The sequence below is a fragment of the Fukomys damarensis genome, unplaced genomic scaffold (genome assembly GCF_012274545.1).
Source record: "Fukomys damarensis isolate Sample0158 unplaced genomic scaffold, DMR_v1.0_HiC HiC_scaffold_17, whole genome shotgun sequence".
NCBI classification, from domain to species: Eukaryota; Metazoa; Chordata; class Mammalia; order Rodentia; family Bathyergidae; genus Fukomys; species Fukomys damarensis.
Window position 1 is genome coordinate 18,149,993 of NW_022900929.1, and position 18,360 is coordinate 18,168,352.

Consider the following 18,360-nt stretch of genomic DNA (forward strand, 5'->3'; position numbering starts at 1 on the left):
TCCTGCTGTCCGCCCAGGCTAAGGGGCAACTCCGGCCGTGCTCCTTGCAGCATGGCACCGGCTCTGCAATAGCCCGGAGCAGCGTTCGGGGGACACGGGGTCTCCCGGGGTGGGGGGCGCCCTGCAGCCTCGGTCATGGATGTGAACAAGATGGTAAGTGAGAGCGAGCTGCCCCGGAGCTCCCTGCCCCCACCGCGCTCGTGCCCCTCGCCCCCCTCCTGGTCCGTCCGCTCGCGATCCATTGAAAGTTTCTGGATTGTTGATCCTGCCTGTTGGCCCCACTCCGGGCGTGCTGGAGGAGGGACCAACGGCCAGGATCTGGAGGCGGCCCGCCGGATGGGCTCCCGGTTTCCGCCGCACCGCCACAACTGGGGCTGCCCGGGAGATCTCACAGGACTCCCCAAGGAGGGCTAGGGGGCTGGCCTCCTACAGTAGCAAGCCCGCGGGGTGGGGTGGGGTAGGGAGGACAGCAGGGCTGCGAGAAGGGGTCGTCCTGTTCCCTCTGGAGTCCCCTGTCTACACCCCTCCTCAGGTCTGTAGGCAGGTCGGTAGGGCTGAAACAGTGGACACAGGTGAGTGGCCCTGGGAGGATGACAAGGAAAAGTGAGGGCTTCAGCCGAGGTGAGGGTGCAGGAATGGAACCCCAGCGTAGAGGGACACGTTCTAGATTGGCCACTTATAAGCCCCAGCTTCACCTGCCTTTGCCTGGGAAGCAGCTAACCCCCCAGTCACTGTAGAGGTGGGCTTTCCTGGAGGGGTATGTTCAGTCCCCGGCGCACCCTCCAACCCCTGCTCCAGACTCCATAGGAGCTGAAGAAATGGCGGTCCATGGTTGGAGGCCTGCGCAGCCCTCGTGGGGAGCTGGGAATGACTGGGGGATTCTAAAGGAAGGGGTCCTGGTGGAGTGGAGTGCCGGGAGGCCTAGACACTGCAGGTTTTCCCAGGGCCCTCAGTTGACTCTCACTGCACATGGAGACTGAAGGGTGCCCTTGAGATCCCTGCCATCCTGGCTGTACTATAGACCAGGCCCCCCTACCCCAAGCTTGCAGCCCTTAAGGACCATGTGTCCAGCTGAAGAGGTGCCCCCCATGATGGCCTGTGGCCCATGGTGGCCTGTGGTGTCAGAGAAGAGCAGCCAGCAGGGTGTGAAGATAGGCAGGGGCTGTGGGTCTGCTGTGGCTTACAGATGAGGAAGTGCTGGAATTTGAGGCTAGTTTTCCCCAGAAGGTGGGCTTCCCCATAGAGCAGGTAGGTCTGTCCTTAGCCCTCCCACACTTACGGCACTGTCTTGGACAGTGGGGTGGGGGCCGAGTGACAAGTGAGAGTTGTCTCTTCCCTGGCAGAGACCAGTCTCAAACTGTGAGTGAGCACTCCCCGAGGGGCTGGGGGCTGAGTGAGGGACCTCCTGGATGCCCATCTTCGTGTGCGGTGTACCTGTCCATGTTTGGGCGGTGCCTGAAAGCTGTGTACCATGGGCAGCTATTAGGAGACCCCCCTAGGAAGTCCTCTCTGCAGCTGAAATGAACAATAGCTGACCCTTTCCTACAGATGTCTGAGCAAGACCAGAGACACCTGGCTGGGCTGTGCTTGGGGGTCTGGTGGCTGTGGTATCACATCAGCCCTGATCTTCCTCCTGGGCCTGTACTCATGTTTCCGCCAAAGCCTGGCTTTCCAATACCAGCTCACAGAGCCCAGGAACCTCTGTCTAGAGAACCACATCACTTCTGATACTTCCTCCATCCTCCATCCATCCCTAATGAATTCAGCGGTGTTTAATTCCTGTCATTTCTGTAGTTACTGATGGGTGAAGGACCCAGAGAAATATAACCCAGGGCTCCTTTTCTTCAAGGCCTTTTGCATCTAAATGAGGAGGCCAGAGAGATCCAGACCAATCACAGATGTCAGTGCAGGCCTGTGTCAGAAAACCACAGCTCCAGGGGCTGTAGGAGTCCAAGAAGGAGCAGGACTGCAGAGTTTAGGCACAGGACTAGGCTGGCTCTGGACAGGGTGTGCTTGGCTCTGCTAGAATAGTGAGGGGCATTGCTTATTGGGAGAGCCCCAGGAAGAGGAGTGGGCAGAGCCTGAGGAGTGGGTGAGAGTGAGGGCATTTGTCTGGGACAGGTCTGAGATCTGGAAATGTCCATGCGGTTGGTTAGGGCAAGACCAGGAAGGCCTTGAATGCCAGCCAAGGTGCTCTGACCTGGCCTGAATCCACTGGGTAACCTCTGGGGAATTTTGGGCCCAGGAGAGGTACATTTACTGCTTCTTTCCCCTTTTAGCTTGGAGTCCAAACAAAAATGACATTAGATTCTCATTAATCATTGAGCAGCTGAAAGTACAGCTCAGAAACCATTGTCCTCAGTTCTTTGTGAAGGGCACAGACCCTGGGTTGTGTGGCCAGAAGAGCCCTCTCTATCCGCAGTCTTGGTGCCTGCTTCCCATCAGTGTCCCATGCTCTTTTCTGTTGTGATCATTCTGTCCCCATCACTGGTTTGAAGGGTTCACTCTGGGGTCCTGGGGCCACAGGGTTGACTTCAGACCCAGCAAGCAGTTCAGCCACATCCTTGAGGGATCCCAGCGTCAGCTGGGGGTGAGGTTCTTGCTTTACCTAAATGACAAAAAAGCAGATTGTAGTTCCCCTGATGCCCTGTGTGATTTTGAGCAAGTTTGTTACTTAACAGTAACATGGTACTTGAAGATTCTAGTGAAGGCTGGAAATAATTCTTCTAAGGCGCGAGACCTAGTGTGGAAAGTCCTCCATACATGGCGATCATTCTGCGAGAGGGGGTCTCCAAAGTCTTAACTGGACAGAAGGTGGCTGATACCTCCACGTGCCCTTTAATTTCTTGATTGACCTGAAGAGCTGAGACAAGGCTGTCTTTGAGTTGACTCTTGGGGCCACTTCTCCCTAGCCTCATTGTCTTCTGAATGAGGGTACAAATGACTAGAGACAGTAGATTCACCAGCTGCTGCAGCTGATGAATTTTTGATGACATGAGATATCTGCCTAGCGGAGAGCTGGCTAGCCCTGCACTCAGGATAAAGTACAGGTGCGTTTAGGGACTGAGGGTAGCATCTGCCTTCACTGCACATGGAGTGCACAACGCCACTGTTTGGGGAACAGAGTCAAGGCTCTCCATTCTTACAGAAGAGCATGTATATGGTTTTTAGGACAATTTGTATTTGCGTGGTGGTAGTTGTGTCTGTTTGTTTGTGGTGGTGTTAACCCAAGGGCCTTCACACTGAACTGTATCCCCAGCCCTCTATTTTTTTATTTTTTTTGAGACACAGTCTGGATAAGCTGGCTAGGCTGGGCTCAAACTTGTGATGTGTGTTGTGTGTGTGTCTGCCACAGCCTTCCACAGTGCTAGGATCACAGGCATGTGTCACCTTGCCCTGTTGTGTGGTGCTTTACAGTGTCTTAGGTATTTTCACACATGTCTTCACCACAGCCCTGTGGGGAAGGCAGGGTGGAAATAGCCTCACTTTACAGAGAAGAAAATGCATTCAGAAAAGTGAAGCCTGGGATCCAGGGGCAGAACGAGGTCTGGTACCCAGTTCGCCTGATAACTAAAATATATACATTTTGGTGATAGACTAAATAAAAGGTAAGGGGAAAGATTTAGTGCCTAGATTCTAGAATGGGTCCAAGCTCATCTGAGTAGATAAGCTGAGGTGTTCACCTTTGGCCTCTGGGTCCCCAGGGGATAAGATTTGGGGAGAAGGTATTTAAAGCTGTCTATATAGGGACTATGCATCTGGTAAGCCACACAACTCCTTTTATGCTTTTTATTTTTTGAGACAGGATCTCTAAATTGTTAAGTTGCCCAGGCTAGTCTTGTGCCACCTTCCTGCCTCAGCCTCCTGGAGTGCCAGGATTACAGGTATCTGCCACCACACCCAGCTCTATGTATAGCTGCTTACAAAACTGGGAGAATTTCTTCATGAATCTGTCTGCCCTTTCCTTATATGTGAGACTCCTGACTCGTACAGCAGGAAGATGGGGGATAGGGTAGAGAAAAGATGGTTCAGATATTCTGTGTAAATGATGTAGGTGGTGGGACAGAAGAGAGATCTGGTCAGCCTGCTGTGGTTGCAGGTGTGTGGGTACCTGCCAGACTGTGGGAGGTAAGTGGCCAGCTAGGGCAATCCCTGCCCAGGATGATGCCTGCTTTGCTTGCTGCCCCTGGCTAATCGCTGTGTGGAAAGGAGGCTGTCTTGCCTTTTAGGGTCTGAGCTAAGTAACTGTTTAAAGCTGGACAAGAGGAGACGGATGGCCACTTCAGCAAAATCAGAGCAGAGTTTTCTATTCACAGTCATGAAATCAGTTTAGTGGGTTGCAGCCTGCATTGGAAAGAATGACATAGGTTAGAAAACTTCCAGGTATGTTCCACATAAGAAGACAAACATTAGTTGCTAACACTGATTTCAGTTGTATGTTCTCTCGCACACAAATGAATCTGGGTGGCCTTGTAAAATGTACTTTTATTATTGTCAGTTTCTTAGACCATTTGGGCTACTGTAACAAAATACCCAAGACTTGGTAATTTATAAAGAACAGAAAAGTATTCATAGTTAAGAAGGCTGGGAGTCCAAGCAGTGTGCCCACAGGTTCAGTGTCCTGAAAGGAAGAACGCAGGGTTCTTACTCAGGAGAAGGAACGGAAGGCAAGAGAGCCCTTTCATAAGATGCCAGCCCTGTTTGTGAGAGTGGAGGCCTATGACTTAAATCATATCCCAAAGGCCACATCTTGATGTTGTTGCAATGTGAATGCATTTAAATGCTCATCAGTAGTTCAGCCCATGGAAGAGAAGACTTCATAGGGGCTGATGGTTGGCTTTGACTTGCGGAGGGGCGGTGGGAGGAGGAGGTAGTGCATGTGTGCCAATTGGCCAGGGATTGTGGGACTTGTTTTCAAGGAGGGGCAGATTTGGCAGGAAGGACTTCTCCATACCAGAGTGACCCTCTGGTAGAAATGGCCTGATGAGAGAGAGAGACCCTCGAGCAACCCGGTGCTGCCTAAGGACCCTGGAGAAAGGACCCAGGAGCAGCCTCATCCTCTAAGTCCTTACACCTGGGGACTTTGGCTCAGCTCCTGGGCTTTGGGAACAATCTATAGGGCCCTGTGCATTTCATGGCTGAGGGTTGGTGTGGCTGGCAAAGGAAGATTGACTTCGTATGCAAAGACAGCAGTTCCAGATCGGCGAGTCAGAATATCCTGGCTTCATGCATTATTCCCTACAGTTTGTGAAACTCAGCAGAGCACCATGGATCATGAGGGATCAGAGATGACATTGACTTCGACCAGGTGATTTATCTCTCTAAAAAATGCTTAGGGAATAAAAGAGATTTTTGAAATGTACCCACCCGATTGTCATCTTTTATTGTCACTGGTCACTGTTAAGATGAGGTTGAGTCCAATCCGGACATATGTGGAACAGTGTCCCTTTATGCACAGACCTGGGGTGAAGATGTGAAGATTTTGTGGATCTGGAGCCTGGGATGCTGAGTCCTTGTCTGCAGAAATGCTTACAAGGGGGACAGAGAGAGCTAGAATGCTCCTTGAAATGTGTTAAATTTAACATCATATTAATAGATATTTGTAGTTGCTAGAACAATCACACCTGGATTATTTTCTCCCTCACAACAGCCTTGGGAAGCAGGATTTAGCATCCCTGCTTCATCTGTGAGGACTTGTGCTCTGAACACCCACATGCACACAGAACACAGCATAAGTCCCATTGCCAGGGGCTAAGTCCAGATGAAAACCTGGGTTTTAAGGTGGCTCCATGCCCTGTTGCCCTGATGATCCGTTCTCCCCATTACCTTGCTGTCTTCCTTTATTCCATTTCCCCCAACACATGTGTACATGCATGTGCATGCATGTGCACGCACACATGCACATGCACGCACGCACACGCACACACACACACACACAGCTGGATGATTTACTTGATGCTCTAGACCAGGGACTGTTTCCTGTCCACCTTTGTCTCCTTTTTGGCCCAGAGAGGTCCTAGTTCAAAAGCAAGACAGGAATGTGGTCTAGCAGCTGCCCCAGAGCCCGAGGATTCCAGCAACCAGACAAAATTCATGCTTCCCGAGCTGCAGAGAAATACCGTCATAAGTCTTTTTAAGAAAACCAAACCAAACCACATGTCTCCTGCAAATTGCCTGGAGCTCTGATGGTACATCTTGACTTGGAGATAACTTCTGTGGACAGGAGGATGGCTTCGGTGTGGGACCCAGCTGGACTCCACAGTGCTGTCCTCTTGGAGGGAAGGACTGGGAAGACTCATATGTGTCCTGAGAGTGTTCTAGATGCCGAGCTGGGACCTTAGACTCCCAAGGCCAGAGGCGAAATCCTGATGTCTCCACCCGGCAGATCCTGACCAAGGATAAGTTAGTTGACAGCGCTGGGCTCAGTTTCCTTAGCACCCAGCTGGGTTAGTGAGGCAGCCTTTCAGGAATGGTGAGCCACTTGCTTAAGGAGCTTAATGAACCATGGCCATATGATTAATATTTTTGTTCATTAATTTAGGCTGCACATGAAATTAAAACTTGAGGGGAAGGGGTAGAACATGGCTTCTTTCAGAATATTCACTACTCTGGTTTGGATGTGGATGTGGTTTAAGCGTGTCACAAAAATCGAGTCTCCATCATAAGTTATTAAGCGGGCTAAAATTTAACCCAGCTTTGGTGTTAAGAGACAAGGTTTTGAGAGGTGATTAGGATTCAGTAAGGTTATTAGGGTGGGGGCCCCATGATTGAATACTGGTGGCTTTATAAGATGAGAGAGACCAGAGGATATAGACAAACAAATTTCGTCTCTCTTGCCATGTAATGCCCTGTGCCATCAAAGGAATCAGCCAATAGGAAGGCCATTACCACATGTGAGCCTTTGAACCTCCAGAACTGTGAGCTAAATAAACCTCTTTTTCATAAAGTTACCCAGCCTCAGGTGTTTCATCACAGTAATGCAAAACAAACTAATGCAATTACTGCTGTTTGAGCTCAGTCTAGTAGGGCCATTAGACTCATTAGTCGATAATTGCAACACATGTGATTGATCGCGCAAAAGAACTGTTGGGGCATGTCCTGGCATGGAAAAAGTAGCAACTTGAGCAAGAAGATCATTGTGAAAGCAGGGAACAGAGGAGGAGGAATTCTCCTACACAATGAGGAAAGTAAAGCCACTCCAAACACATTAAAAGGCCAAGGTCAAGAAATCATGAGGTTTATCCAGGATCTACCTGTTGTGGTTTATACTAGAAGGGTGGTCATAGCCCTCTCCATATGGGACTAATAAGATCAAGTCCTTTTGAGCCTCAGTGCTGCTTGAAAGAATTGTGCTTTTAGAAGGTGAGCAGTTTCACTGATGGAAATGAACCCTGCGCGGTGTGTGCTGAATGAAGGATTGGTTAAATGATGGGAGGAGAGGAGATTCCAGGTGAGAAGCTGCACTGTGCACAAGCCAGAACAGAAGACACTGGGGATGGATGTTGAGTAGGTTGGCTAGGAGCCGGGCCAGAGGAACAGGAGAGGTGGAGTGGGCACAGGTGTGAGGGCCCATGTTAAAAATAATCAGCGAGGGCTTGCTTCGGCAGCACATATACTTAAAAAAAAAAAAAAGATCAGCGAGGCTCTGGTAGAACCAGTAAGCAGCTTGGATGTGCTCTTCTGGCCGACAGGTTCCAACCGCCTTCTGGTCCCCCCGCACCCCCAGTGAGCTTGCCAGTACCGGGATCAGTGTGGGAATGGCACCGTGGGTTGGAGTAGAATTTTGTTTTGTTTTTTTTAAACCGAGCATTTTATTAACTTTCTGCCATGATGTCTCTTTCTTTGGAACACTCAAATTCAGTCTTTCTGGGACCTGAAATAGCTTTCTCTTGCTGGATTCCTCAAGCTGGAAAGAAGTCTTGGTGAAATCAATGCCTCTTTCTTCCAACTCCGTCAAAGATCTTACTACCTGCACTGGCACTGGATGGGGACACTCTTGGGGGTGTACCTGTGGTCCTGGCCATTGCCCCTCTGGCCCTGTGGGTGTGTGCAGATTGTCCCCTGAGCTGGCAGACACTGAGGACCCTCCCAGGCTCTAGGCCAGGCTCAGAGACTGTATAAAAGAATGGGTTAATTATATGGCTTTTCCTTCAAGGAGGTGGGAGATACAGATTGTAATATAGTGGGGTTAGTGCAGTATTGGAGATTTAAGGAAAGTCCTATGGGAATAGGTACAAGTCACTCTGCTCAGTGTTTCAAAAGGTGTATCAAGGAAGGTGATATTTCATTCATTCATTCATTTTTAAAAAGATTTTATGGAGTGCTCTATTACGTGTGCCAGGTGCTGCTCTCCATACTCAGGGTACCTCACGAGCCAAAGATCCCTGCCTTACAGAGCTGAACTCCTATGTGTGTGTGTGGTGTTGAGAGGGGCATTAATAGTAACAATAAATATAAGTGAGCAAGTTGCGTAGCCTGCCGGAAGCTGATAAGTGACCTACCGAAAGGAGTGGAAGTAGTCACACTGGTCTAGGATGTTTGCGTAAGATTTGTGAAGGGGGTGGACCAGACCTTCTGAGCAGTTTTTCCTTGGCCACCAGTGGACTCCAGGACCCTGTTTCTAGTCTATTCTTGGTCTCCAGTCCAGTACAAATTACAGCCCCAGTTTTTGCTGAGAGTTGCTGGAGTCTGGACCTCAGGGCTTCTCTGCACCAGCTGCCCCTCCCCTCCTCCTGCAGTCTGCTCCAAAGAGACCCAGTCTGGAGATTTCATGGAAGCTGAGCATGACACTGCCTGTTTCCCACAGATCTTCACTAGGGAGCCAGGTGTCAAATGCACGGTTCTCTGGCCGCATCCTGGGGTACGGACTGAGTGTCATCGACACATGAAGAGGTTAGGATCTCTGCCCAGGAACGTCAGCTACAGTGAAGGTCGGGGAGACAGACCACTTTGGCACTACTCCCTTCCCATCTGCTCTTTTTCTGTGGTGGCCTTTCACCCGCCCTAGCTCCCCAGCTCCTGAGGAGAGATTGCTGTGAGTGTGTCGGCCCCCCGGCTATAGTGTAGGGGGCTGGGGCTCCTGCATTGTGAGTACATTTTAATACCATAGTGCTGTGGTCATCAGCAGCACAGGAAACATTAAACTTCCCTGACTTTTTAGAAACTATAAAAAGGTCTAAAGAAAATAAAAGATTGTATATTCTCCCTCATGTAATGCTGCTTCTAACAATTTAGTGTAGGCCCTCACAGACTTTTGGCTGGTATGGTGTATGTCTTTCTGTCTGCAGGTTGAACATAGACTGAACCATATGAAAGTGCTGTTTTTTAGGTTGGAAACAGCCAGACTTTCATTCGGTCCAGCCAAACCTATACACCTAGACCAGCGGTGGCGAACCTATGGCGTACGTGCCACAGCCAGCTGTTTTTATCATTGAAAGCTCTAAAAGGTTCACCATCCCTGACCTAGACAAATTTACATGTACTGTACTTAAACCATCTCATGATACAATTTTGTAGACTTCTACTTTGGCTTTCAGTATGCCACTGATCTAGAACGTATCAGGCCTTGGGTTTTGGGGCTCAGAACTCTGCATGTCTTACCCACCAGGGCAGGATACGAAGGCTGTGCATGCCAGAGTCTTCTTTGTATAGCAGGGTGTTCATAGACGCTTCTGGGACAGATGAGCTCACGTGTTTGTGAAGTTCTTAGATCAGTGCCTCACGTGAAGCACGCGCTCAGTGGGTTTTGGCCCTTGCAGTACCAGTATCTGTGGAGGATGCTCATCCAAATCACAGACAGGGGTCACCTGCCTGGGGTGCTCTGCTCTGAGCCAGCTGCACTGTCCACAGCCCTACACTTCTGGGTCCTGAGGTGCTTCCTTTAAGGAAGAGCTCCCCCTCTTCAACCCTCAAGATGCAGAAGTGAGAGTTCCTGGCAGTGTTGCTTTCTGAGGAAGTCGCATCACTGCCCTGTGGCTGATGATGAAATATCCTCCCAAATTAGCATTACCCCTCCCTTGCTGAGACAATTAAGCAAATCCCCACAGCATACACTGGCCCCGAATCAGGGCCCTCCCTGCCTGACAGGAACTGCACAGAACCTGCACCCACTCACTTGATCCCTTTTCTTTGGCTCTGACCTGAAACTGTGAGACCTGCCCTTTCATTATCTGTTCATCGAAATGTCAGTCCCCGAGACCAAGGACTTGACATGGCCCTGCAGTAAGTCTGTGCAGTGAGTCTGAATTGTCCTTCCCAGACCAGGGAGGATGTCACTGGGATTGCTGAATCCAGACCTGAGTGAGATCTGGATTCAGATTCTGACACTGCCACAGAATTAGCTGGGTCATCTCGTAAGTTAACCAGGAATCATGACCTGCTCTCACTCCTCCCAGGGGACTCACACAGCCCTGACAGTCAGTGTGGCAGTTAGTTCTCATACACGTGCACGCGTGTGCACACACACACACCCATCTCCCAGCACATTCCACACACTGTGGGCTCCCAGATGGGAGATGTTTCTCCATGTGCCATTTTCTCCTGGCTCCCCCTACCTCCTGGGCTCTTTCTTTTCCATTTCCATCACCAGGTCCCTGTCATCTCTTTCCTGCATGTTGGGGTATCCTCAGCCTGTCTCCAGGTCTCTCATCTGTGGAACTCTTGGAATTCCAGGTGTACCACATCCTGCTGCTCATTTATAGCTCTGCTTGGACATCTGGGTGGCGTCTCGTATTTCAAACCTCCAGAACAATCTTGCCCTCCTCTGCCCAGTCCCTCTCCTCCCGTGGTTCTCTCCATTGTCAACGGCAACTCTGTCCTTCTGGCTGTCCCTGCAGATGACCAGGATCATCTTTGATTCCACCCCTTTTCACGTGCCACGTTGTCAGCAAACCCACATCGGCACACCCATCTTGTCACCTCTGCTGACACCATGGTCTGGGCCACCACTATCTCCAGCTTGAATTAATGCAATGGTCTCCTATCAGTCCCTGCTTCTGCACTTGTCCCTACACCGTTCTCAGCACAGCAGCCGAAAGGGTCCTTTAAAACAGTGAGCCAGCTTGTGTTGCCCCTTTGCCGAGAACCTTCCAGTGCCCTCACCACCAGTTTTAGAAGATTTAGAAGTTTTAGAAGGCTGCTTCTTACAGTGGCCCCAAGACCCTTGGGATCTGGTCCCTCCCACCCCAGCCCCAGCCATACCCACCTGTGTGAGTCCCTGTGCCTGGTACCTGCCAGGTGGGCTTCTGCCTAAGACTGGGTGCTTCTTGCTCTTCTGCCTGGAACTCTTTGCCCAACACCTGCCATGTTTACCTCCTCTGTCACCTGCTCAGCATGGCCTTCCTTGTGACCCTTTTTGAGGTCACAGTGCCACCTAGAATACCCCATCCCTATATTCAGCCTTATTTTGCCTCCATAGCATTTCTCACCATCTGCATATCTCGTATTTTATTTGTTTACTGTTTTTCTCTCCCACTAAAACATAAGATTGTGACGGTAGAGACTTGTTGTTTTTGTACACTGCTGTATTCCTGAGTGATGCCAGGAGCATGCTAGACCTTCAAGAAATATGTGTTGAGTGAGTGAAGGAAATACATATTGAATAGGAAAAGAATTCGGAGCAGTGAATTTGGAGAAGACTAGAAGGGATTTGGGTGGCCCCTTTAGAAACTTAACCACGATTGGGGCAAAACACGGAAGTAGGAGATGAGGAGCAAGGCTGGGAGTCTTCTGGGAGAAAACAGGTGACCATCTACTGGGCCAGCTCTATAGTTAGAGGATACAGGGGAGGCAAGCTATTTTTCTGAGCTTTATGTAACAGATGTGGTTTTGTATAAATCACACTTTTGTAAACTGAATCCTATTTTAAATGTACTAGCATAGATTGCTATTTAAAGGAATCTGATGCCATTTCCTTTTGTCAAATGCATAATATCTCCTAATTTGTCCTCAGTGTTGATTCATATTTTTCAGAAAAAGTTTACATTTACTTCAATCATGTAGCTTGTCTGAGCTGAGGAATTCTGGTTTCCATGTTTCTACTGTCTCTACCTCTGTCCTCACATTTTTGCCCTCTTCATTCCTGCTTTTTCTTTAGCGGAGTTGTTCCTTAGATGCGGAGATGGAATGTTCTGGAACATGATGTAGCATCAAGAAAGAGAGTGCAGCGGCCCCACCCCAGACGAGAAGAGACCAGGCAGGACTTGAGATTGAAGGACCAATTACTGGGGGCCAGGGGGCTGTGTATCCTGGGGGTCCAAGGTTAAGTTCTCAGGTTATGTCGAAGCACAGCCAGGTTTGGGAATCACTGAGTAAAGCGATAATCCAGTGCTGTTTGTCCCTGCCACATCCCAGCTTTTGCTGAAGAGGTGACCATGATCCCCCCCACAGCTTTGCAGAAGGTAGCTGGTGTGGGTGTGGCATCCCAGGACGGGCCAATGTTCAGGGGCTGGAGATCGGGTCCCATGGTCGTCTCTGCTCAGTACCTTGCCTGCCCTGCTGACTTCTCAGATGAGAGCAAGGTCCTGTGGCCACCGCCTAATGGTGTGAGGCTTCAGATTCCCACTGCCCTGTCTCAGACTCCCTTCACACTGGAATGGGAAGTGTCCCCTGGGAGGCCCTGAAGGTTACTAACCAAGTCTGAACCCGCTTCCTCAGAGACAGTAGAAGGACAGCTTCTTTGCAGGTGCCTGGCTTTAGGTCACCATTCTGGGTTTTTTGATAAATGTTCTCCTTTTGGTTCTCACCAGGAGTTGGAACATCTGCCAGTGGGACAGATGACTTATCCTGAGAGGAGGGAGTCAGATCTACCTGTAAGGTGACAAAGGTATTGAAGTTGGAGCAGAGGTTGAGTTAATCTGACTCTGGCTAAGAGTTCAGTTATAACCGTCTAAGCAGTAGAACATAGGATGCTTAGCTGCTGAGGAAAGGCAATGCCCATCCAGCACTCTGGGAGACTGAAGCAGGAAGATTACAAGGTTGAGCCCTGCCCGGGCAACTTTAGCAAGACCCTATCTCAAAATTAAAAATAAAAAGGATCAAGGATGTAGCTCGGTGGAAAGGCCCTCAGTACTAACAACAACAAGGCAGGGCCAGCTGCGCTGTGTAGCTTGAGGCCTCGAAGCCACGTGTTTATCTGGAAAGTGTATCTGTCCTGCCTCCCTACAGGGCTTCTCAGTATCAGGCAGACAGTGCTGATGAAAGCTTTTTGTGAAGACTGTGAGGGTCTAAGAACCATAAGCAGTACCATTATCCTTGTCCTTCCTGCATACTTGGCATGCACAGATTAGAATGAGCCAATAAGTAAATTGGGACTCTCTCGAAGGCAGAGCTGTTTGCCAGAATCAGATAAGATAGCAGCACATCGCTGTTGTGTACATGAAACGGGGATTCTGTTTACTCACCGACTACATTTTGGGAAAACTGGTTATGGTTGTACAAGGCCACCTGGAAGGGACATAGAGTAGGCAAGAGACACTGAGCCAAGTTGGAGTCTGGATTTCACAAGATCAGGAACCATGCTAGATTTCTGAGATATCTCATGAGGAGCTTTATTCTTTTCCTCTTTCCAGTGTGGTGCCAGGGATGCCCTCAGTCCCAAATGTTCCTGCCTTATCTGGGGTTGCCCGTTATCCAGAGCAGAGGCTGGGGCAAGTTACATAGTAACCTGGTTGTGTGCCTGCTGTGTAAACAGAACAAGAGGAAGGAACACAGAATGTTTGGAAGGGAGAAGCAGCATCCTTGGCCAGGATGTGGCAAGTGCTTCCTGAGTGTCATGGGACAGATGGGTCACTGACAGATCGGCTGTGTAAGAGACAAGGAGCTGGGTAACAAGAGCTTCCTGTGTCTTGAGGTCATTGGAGCAAAGTTGCTCTGTCACGAGGGAGACCGTCTAACCTTGCAGGGACAGCTGGGAGACGGAGAGTGGCAGAGGGCACGTGGAGGGGAGAGGGGAAGTTGGGCATTGCTGCTGCTTAGGGAGGGTCCAGCTGTGCGACTGGAAGGCTTTCCCTGGAAGTCCCATAAGGGATGTGGCTCAGAGATTAGCAGAAGGCCACAATGTGTCCCATGTGCCTGCCCCAGGCGTGGCTTCCCAGGCAAGGTGATGCGCCGGAAGAACAGCTGGGTTGCACAAGTCCCTTGGGTGATTCCTGTGAATGTGACCTTGCAATTTAGGGTGCAAGGGCTGCAACTTCCCCATAGTAAGAGAAGCAGCCCTGTGGGTAGTGGGGGGAAGATAGGCCAGCTTCTCCTTTTCCCTGAGAGCTGGTGTCCAAGCCTCTTACCCTGCGCCCTACACTCAGGGCCTTCTGATGTCCTGTGTAGACACCCCGAGGTGTCACAGCAGTTCTCTCACAAAGAAAGGCAGATGGCACATGGGGACAAAGAGTAGCTCCAAGACCTGCCTGAGAAACAAAGTTATTCAAATCCATGTGGGCTCTGGTTTTAAAGATGGAGGACATGGTGATGGGCATCCTGGGCCGTGGTGTGACAGATGAGGTGTGTGGGCAGCAGAAAGACCTTGGTCCCTTCTTCTGCAGGCACATGGCAACAGGGCCCAGCAGGGGGCCAAGACTCCTTTCTGTTACCGGTTGTGGGAAGAGGCTTGTGGTCGAATTCAGAGGCTCTGGTCAAGGTTGGCTGGAGTGGGGGGTCCCCAGCAAGAGTGTAAGGAATGTGTGAAGGGAGGAGATGGGAGGTGGCCTGTGAAGGCCTCCGTGCTGGGGCGCTATCAGTGTGAATGGGAGGGCCTTCTAAGGGGGAGGCTGCCCCCAGTTTGTCTCTCACAGAAGTCAGAAGCCATGGTCAAGGGGAAACTTAAGACTGGGAATGAGGTGCCATGTGAGAGGCCTTGTTCTGTGGAAAGCTGGCTCTACAAGGCTTGATGAGCATCCAGCATCATTTCCAGGAAAATGGCAGAGCTGACAAAAGAGGTAGTCATGGCAGCCCGTGCTCAGTCAGGAGGGAACCTAATGTCTGGGGAAGGAGGACCACCCTAGGGTACCTTTTCCAGTGGAAACACCCATGAAGGTCCAGGAGGAAGGGGATGGAGAGAGATGCAAAGCTGGTTAGAGGTCCCCAGAGCCCTAACCCAAGTCTCCAGGCATAAGGGACACCCACTTCCTCTCCAGCCACTCCTCTTGGGTTTTGCTTCCATGAGTCACCTGTTGCCCAGGTCACTGGTGACATTACTTGTTACAGGCTGTGACTTGCTCTCAGACTCCATTTCACACCCACTATAGTGTAAAGTGGTCTAAGAGATGCCCCCACCCACCCACTCCCCTTCCTCCACGGCTGTGTTGACATAGTCTCTCCTGGTTCCCCATGTCCCCTGACTTGGGAATGTCCACAGCCCCATCTGGGCCTCTTCTTCCCTTTAATGATGTGTGTGTCCAGGGAGACCTCATTTTACGCATGCCCTCGATACCATCTCTAACCTGGTAACTCCTGAACTCTGGGTCCAATCTGAACCTCTCCCTGCCTTCCCAGCTGCCTAGCTATGGGGACTCTGTCTTAGTCCATCCAGGCTTCTAGGACAAAATACCTGGGTAATTTATGGGCCACAGACATTTATTTCTCACACTTCAAGATCAAAACAACAGCTGACTCTGTGGTGAGGGCCCACTCTGTGTCACAAGTGCCGCCTTGGCACAAAGGGCAGACAAACTCCCTGGGGTCTCTTATGAGGACACTGATCCCATGAGGACTCTCGTGCCCTAGTCACCTCCTAAAGACCCAGCCTCAATATTGCACCAGGTCTCAGCATAGGGATGGGGTTGAGCACAAACGTGTCAAACTTAATCACACAGAACCACCCCCGTCCAAGCCTGCCTCCTCCCCAATTTTCCTTGCACAATAAATGACAGTTCCATCCTTCTTTAGCAAAGGCAAAAATCCTTGGTTCTTTGATTCTTTCCTTAATTCCTGCCTTTTCTTCACGTCCTACATGTTAACCATTAGTGACTCCTGACAATGCTCAGGATATATCTAAACCCCTATTCTACTACCCTAGTCTGGCCTGAACTGTTGTCCTTGCATTCTCCTACTGTCAAGTCTCAATACTGATACAGCAGCCCAGAATAATCCTTTAGAAAAAAACAAGTCATGTCACTCCTCTGCATTCAGTTCTTACTGTGGTGTTTTAGTTCCTTATTGCTGTAACAGAATACCTGAGACTGGTTAGTTTATAAAGCCCAAAGGTTTATTTGCTCATGGTTCTGGAGGCAGGGAAGCAGGAGCATGCCACTGGCATCTGGTTAGCTTCTCGGGAGGGCCTTGTGCTGCTTCAACTCATGGGGGAGCAAGTGGGCTCGTGGGCACATGTGCAAGATGGAAAGCATGGGGGGCAGCCTCATTTTGTAACAGCTCACTCCATTGACTAACCCAGTCCCTTTGAGAATTAGCCTGGTCCCTGGGAAAGGCATTAATCCCTAATGACTTCATCACCTCTTAAAGGTCCCATGCCTTTCAGTACCTTGATGTTGGGAATCAAGTTCACCATTAGTTTTGGCAGGGAATAAACCATACCCAAGCCATAGCGAGGACCCATGAGGCCCCCACAATCTGCTGCTCCCCACCTTCTTCTCACTCTGCCCCAGGCCCACTCCTCATGCACGAACCAAGCCCACTCTTGCCTCAGGACTAGAGCTTGCTGTCCTTCTGACATAAGTGCTGCTCCCCAATATCCTTGTGGCTCCTTTGTCGCTTCCTTCGGGACCCTAAGCAGACATGGCCATCCCACATCAAATTGCAGCTGCCTGGCCGCATGCCCTCAGCAGCTCCCTTTGTGCTTCATTTTTCTCCTCAGCAGCGCTGTGTCCACCTGATCTCATGTGTTCACTTGTTGGGGTTGGGTCTTCCTCTCTCTGCTGGAGCATATCCCATAAGAGCTTTCGTCCGTCTTGTTTGCTGCCGTACCCCAGTGTCTAAAGCACAGTGTAGGCCCATGCAGAACATTGGCTGGATGAAGTTTAAGAGAAGAGGGACACATTGCGAGGTCCCCATCCTGGGACCAGAAGGTCAGGGGACCTGAACACCATCTGGCATGAATGCTGCTTGGTTGCTGAGCCTCCAGCCCAGGCCACTCATCAGGGCCCGCTTTCAAAGGCTCCCATCCACCTGTCACCAAACATGGCTTTATTTCAAGGTAAAATTTACATGTAGGAAAACTCACCATGGGGCTTGACAGTCACAGATAGGTAACCTGCATGCAGCCAAGTCTAGCCTGGTCCCGTCCACCCATATTTCCCCACTGTCCCTTAGTAACCAGCCCGTCCCCGATCCTCAGTCCCTGGCATCCGCCCATCTGTTTCTGTTTCTACAGTTCTGACCTCTCTGGACATCATATAAATTGTCTTGTGTAGTCTGTGGCCTTTGAGGTTGGCTTCTCTCGCTTGACCCAGTCATCCACAGTATTGCATGGATCAATAGTTGTTGCGTTTTTATTGCTGAGTAGTGCCTTGGGCTGTGACTGCCCTGCTGGTGATCTATTTATTCCCTGCTCTCAGGGCATTGGAGCTGTTTGCAATCAGGGAAGATGAACACAGCGCCGGGCTCTTCCCATTTGTTCTCAAGGGTCCTCCTTCTGGTCGTTGAGGAGTTCCATCTTCAGGTGTGGGAATTGAGATCGGGAAGCTTTCTGCACCGTTTCTTCTCCATCATCCCTGCCCCGCACACTTTCCCTGATCCATCCTACCTGGCTTTTCATGGTTCATGCTTCACCATCTCATTTGTGTGCATCCACCTTACTTGTATTTCCTGTGGAAATGGGGATCCAGAGCTGAATGTGCTCCAGTCACTCTCCCCGTCCCTGGGTTCCACCCCGGCAGATTCCCCAAGCTGCAGAGGGGAAGTGTGGAGAGGCCTGTGGTAGCTACGTCTGTACTGAACACGTGCAGGCTTCTTGTCCTTACTCCTCTGTCTGCGGTGTAACAATTACTTACACAACATTTACATGGTATCAGCTATTGTGTGTCATCCAGAAACGGTTGAAAGCACACAGGAGGAAGTGTGTAGGTTCTCTGCAAATCCAATGTCATTTTGTGCAAGGACTTGAACATCCTCAAATTTTCTGTCCCCAGGTAGTCCTGGAATCTGTCCCCCAGGACACCAAGGGGCCACTGTGTCTGGGCCCAGCAGAACCTCTGCCACAGGTCAGGATGGATCTGTATCCCATGTGTGGTTCAAAGCTGTAAAAAAAAAAGTGTGGGGGTGTGGCTAGCTCATGTTCTAGATAATAGAAATCAGTCGATGCCATTCAAAAGGAAATTGGCAGGCCAGGGATTTAGCTCAGCAGTTTGGTGGCCTGCCTTGCAAGTGTCAGGACCCGAGTTCAATTCCCAGTACCAAAAAAAAAAAAAAAAA

At 50.2% G+C, this 18,360-nt stretch overlaps 1 protein-coding gene across 1 annotated transcript in view; it reads left to right on the forward strand.

The window, feature by feature from the left end:
- Nucleotides 1–10: 10 nt before the first annotated feature.
- Nucleotides 11–18,360, forward strand: part of Hip1 (huntingtin interacting protein 1) — an 83,918-nt gene continuing 65,568 nt past the window's right edge. The window contains exon 1 of the mRNA XM_010618995.3: nt 11–153. Coding sequence (XP_010617297.1) covers nt 136–153 — 18 coding nt within the window. The 5' untranslated portion in view covers nt 11–135. The remainder of the gene's footprint in view (nt 154–18,360) is intronic.